The sequence below is a fragment of the Chaetura pelagica genome, unplaced genomic scaffold, assembly GCF_000747805.2.
Source record: "Chaetura pelagica isolate M959 unplaced genomic scaffold, ChaPel_1.0 scaffold2377, whole genome shotgun sequence".
Taxonomy (NCBI): domain Eukaryota; kingdom Metazoa; phylum Chordata; class Aves; order Apodiformes; family Apodidae; genus Chaetura; species Chaetura pelagica.
In genome coordinates, this window is record NW_009953863.1 from 2,701 (window position 1) to 4,847 (window position 2,147).

The 2,147-nt window shown below is 57.5% G+C and overlaps 1 protein-coding gene across 1 annotated transcript in view; it reads left to right on the top strand.

Moving 5' to 3' along the window:
• The window catches only part of CLPTM1 (cleft lip and palate associated transmembrane protein 1), a gene marked incomplete at both ends in the record, with an annotated part of 6,839 nt that overhangs the window by 1,524 nt on the left and 3,168 nt on the right, over nucleotides 1-2,147 (top strand). The window contains 4 exons of the mRNA XM_010001352.1: nucleotides 325-483; nucleotides 577-694; nucleotides 1,689-1,774; nucleotides 1,926-2,046. Of these exons, the coding sequence (XP_009999654.1) occupies nucleotides 325-483; nucleotides 577-694; nucleotides 1,689-1,774; nucleotides 1,926-2,046 (484 nt within the window). The remainder of the gene's footprint in view (nucleotides 1-324; nucleotides 484-576; nucleotides 695-1,688; nucleotides 1,775-1,925; nucleotides 2,047-2,147) is intronic.

Consider the following 2,147-nt stretch of genomic DNA (forward strand, 5'->3'; position numbering starts at 1 on the left):
CCTGGAGGGGTCCAAGGGCAGGTTGGATGGGGCTTGGAGCAGCCTGGGCTGGTGGGAGGTGTCCCTGCCCATGGAGCTTTGAAGGTCCCATCAACCCAAACCCTTCTGGGACTCCATGGATGGGACTTGGAGCCACCTGGTCTAGTTTGAGGTGTCCCTGCCCATGGACCTTGGAAGGTCCTTCCCACCCAAACCCCTCCATGACTCAGATCCAGCAGAACTGAACCATCTGACCAAGGCCCACCTGGTGGTCCCGAGGTGTCGCTGCCCCACATTGGGCCCCCAGGAAGTCCCAGGTCCCCTTTTTTCCCCCCCCACCCCCAGGATCTCTACGTGTACATCTCGGAGCACGAGCACTTCACGGATTTCAACCTCAGCTCTGCCCTGTTCTGGGAGAAGAGGGACCTGGTCTATGGAGACTGGACCAGTGGGGACAACTCTGATGGCTGCTACGAGCACTACGGGGAGGTGGACATCTCCCAGGTGGGCTTCCTTGGGGTTTGGGAGGAGGTGGGATCAGCCAGGAGGTTGGTGGAACCTCCCCGAGCTTCATTCCTCCGTGGGGTTGTGTTGCAGAGTGTCCAGCAGAACGGGTCCATCTACATCCATGTCTACTTCACCAAGAGTGGTTTCCACCCTGACCCCAGGCAGAAGAACCTCTACAGGCGCTTGGCCACGGTCCACACGTCCAGAAGTAGGAGCTTGGGGTGGGGGGGGTGAGGGGAAGGGACAACCCCAACCCCCGCGCCTGGGTCAAGGGGAGATTCTGGAGGAGTTAGGTCCAGCTCTGGGTTTGGGAAGGGGAGAATCATGGGATGGTTTGGGTTGGAAGGACCTTCAAGATCTTGAAGATCATCTAGATCCAACCTCCTTGCGTGGGCAGGGATGTGTCCCTGTAGATGTGGGGGCTCAGACACCATCTGTGGAGACCTAGAAGGGATTGGGGTGATGGGACCTTCCAAGGTCCATGGGCAGGGACACCTCAAACTAGACCAGGTTGCTCCAGGGTCATGTTGGGGTTGAGAAGAGGGAGGAGTTCCCATCTTTGGGTCTTCTTTAAGATCCAGATGTTCTATCTGAGGTGTTTCCCTCCCACCATGATCCCAAACATTTGGCTGTGGATCCTCTTGGTTGTTCCCAAACGACAACGAGAAGATCTGTGGGACAACCTGGATTCATGAGGAGGAGACTCCTTGAGTGTGAGGGTGGGGAGACCCTGGGACAGGTTGTCCTGAGAAGCTGTGGAAGCTCCATCCCTGGAGGGGTCCAAGGGCAGGTTGGATGGGGCTTGGAGCAACCTGGGCAGGTGGGAGGTGTCCCTGCCCATGGACCTTTGAAGGTCCCATCACCCCAAACCCTTTTGGGACTCCATGGATGGGGTTTGGAGCCACTTGGTCTAGTTTGAGGTGTCCCTGCCCATGGACCTTGGAAGGTCCCATCACCCCAAACCCTTTTGGGACTCCATGGATGGGGTTTGGAGCCACCTGGTCTAGTTTGAGGTGTCCCTGCCCATGGAGGGAGGTTGGTCTAGATGTTCTTGAAGGTCCTTCCAAGCCAAACCATCCCATGAATGACTTCCAAGTGGGGGTGACATGAGGTCCAACAGGCCCACAAGTTCCTTAGATGTTCTTCCCAACCTTCCTGGTGCAGATCTGGGAATGTTCTTCTCTTCTTCTCCTTCCACCCAGTGATCAACAAATACAAACGCCGACGGTTCCAGAAGACCAAGAACCTCCTGACAGGGGAAACTGAGGCAGATCCTGAGATGATCAAGGTGACTTTTTGGACCCTCCTGGTGGGGAGGAGAAGACCTCATGGTCTTCCTGAGATGGGAAGGGGGTTGAATTTGGCCCCTTTCCTGTTGTCCCCATGGGAAGGGTGGTGGCCCTGGGGGACGTCACCACAGGGTTGTGTTCTCCTTGCAGAGGGCAGAAGATTATGGACCCGTGGAGGTCATTTCCCACTGGCACCCCAACCTGACCATCAACATGGTGGATGACCACACACCCTGGGTCAAGGGCAGTGTCCCACCCCCCCTGGACCAGTGTAAGAGCTGGGGGGGCTTCCAGGGTCTTTGGGGGGGCTTGAGGAGCTCCTGGGGGCTCTCCAGGCTGGGGCTGAGGTGGCTGTGCAGGGGGAGCTGAGGT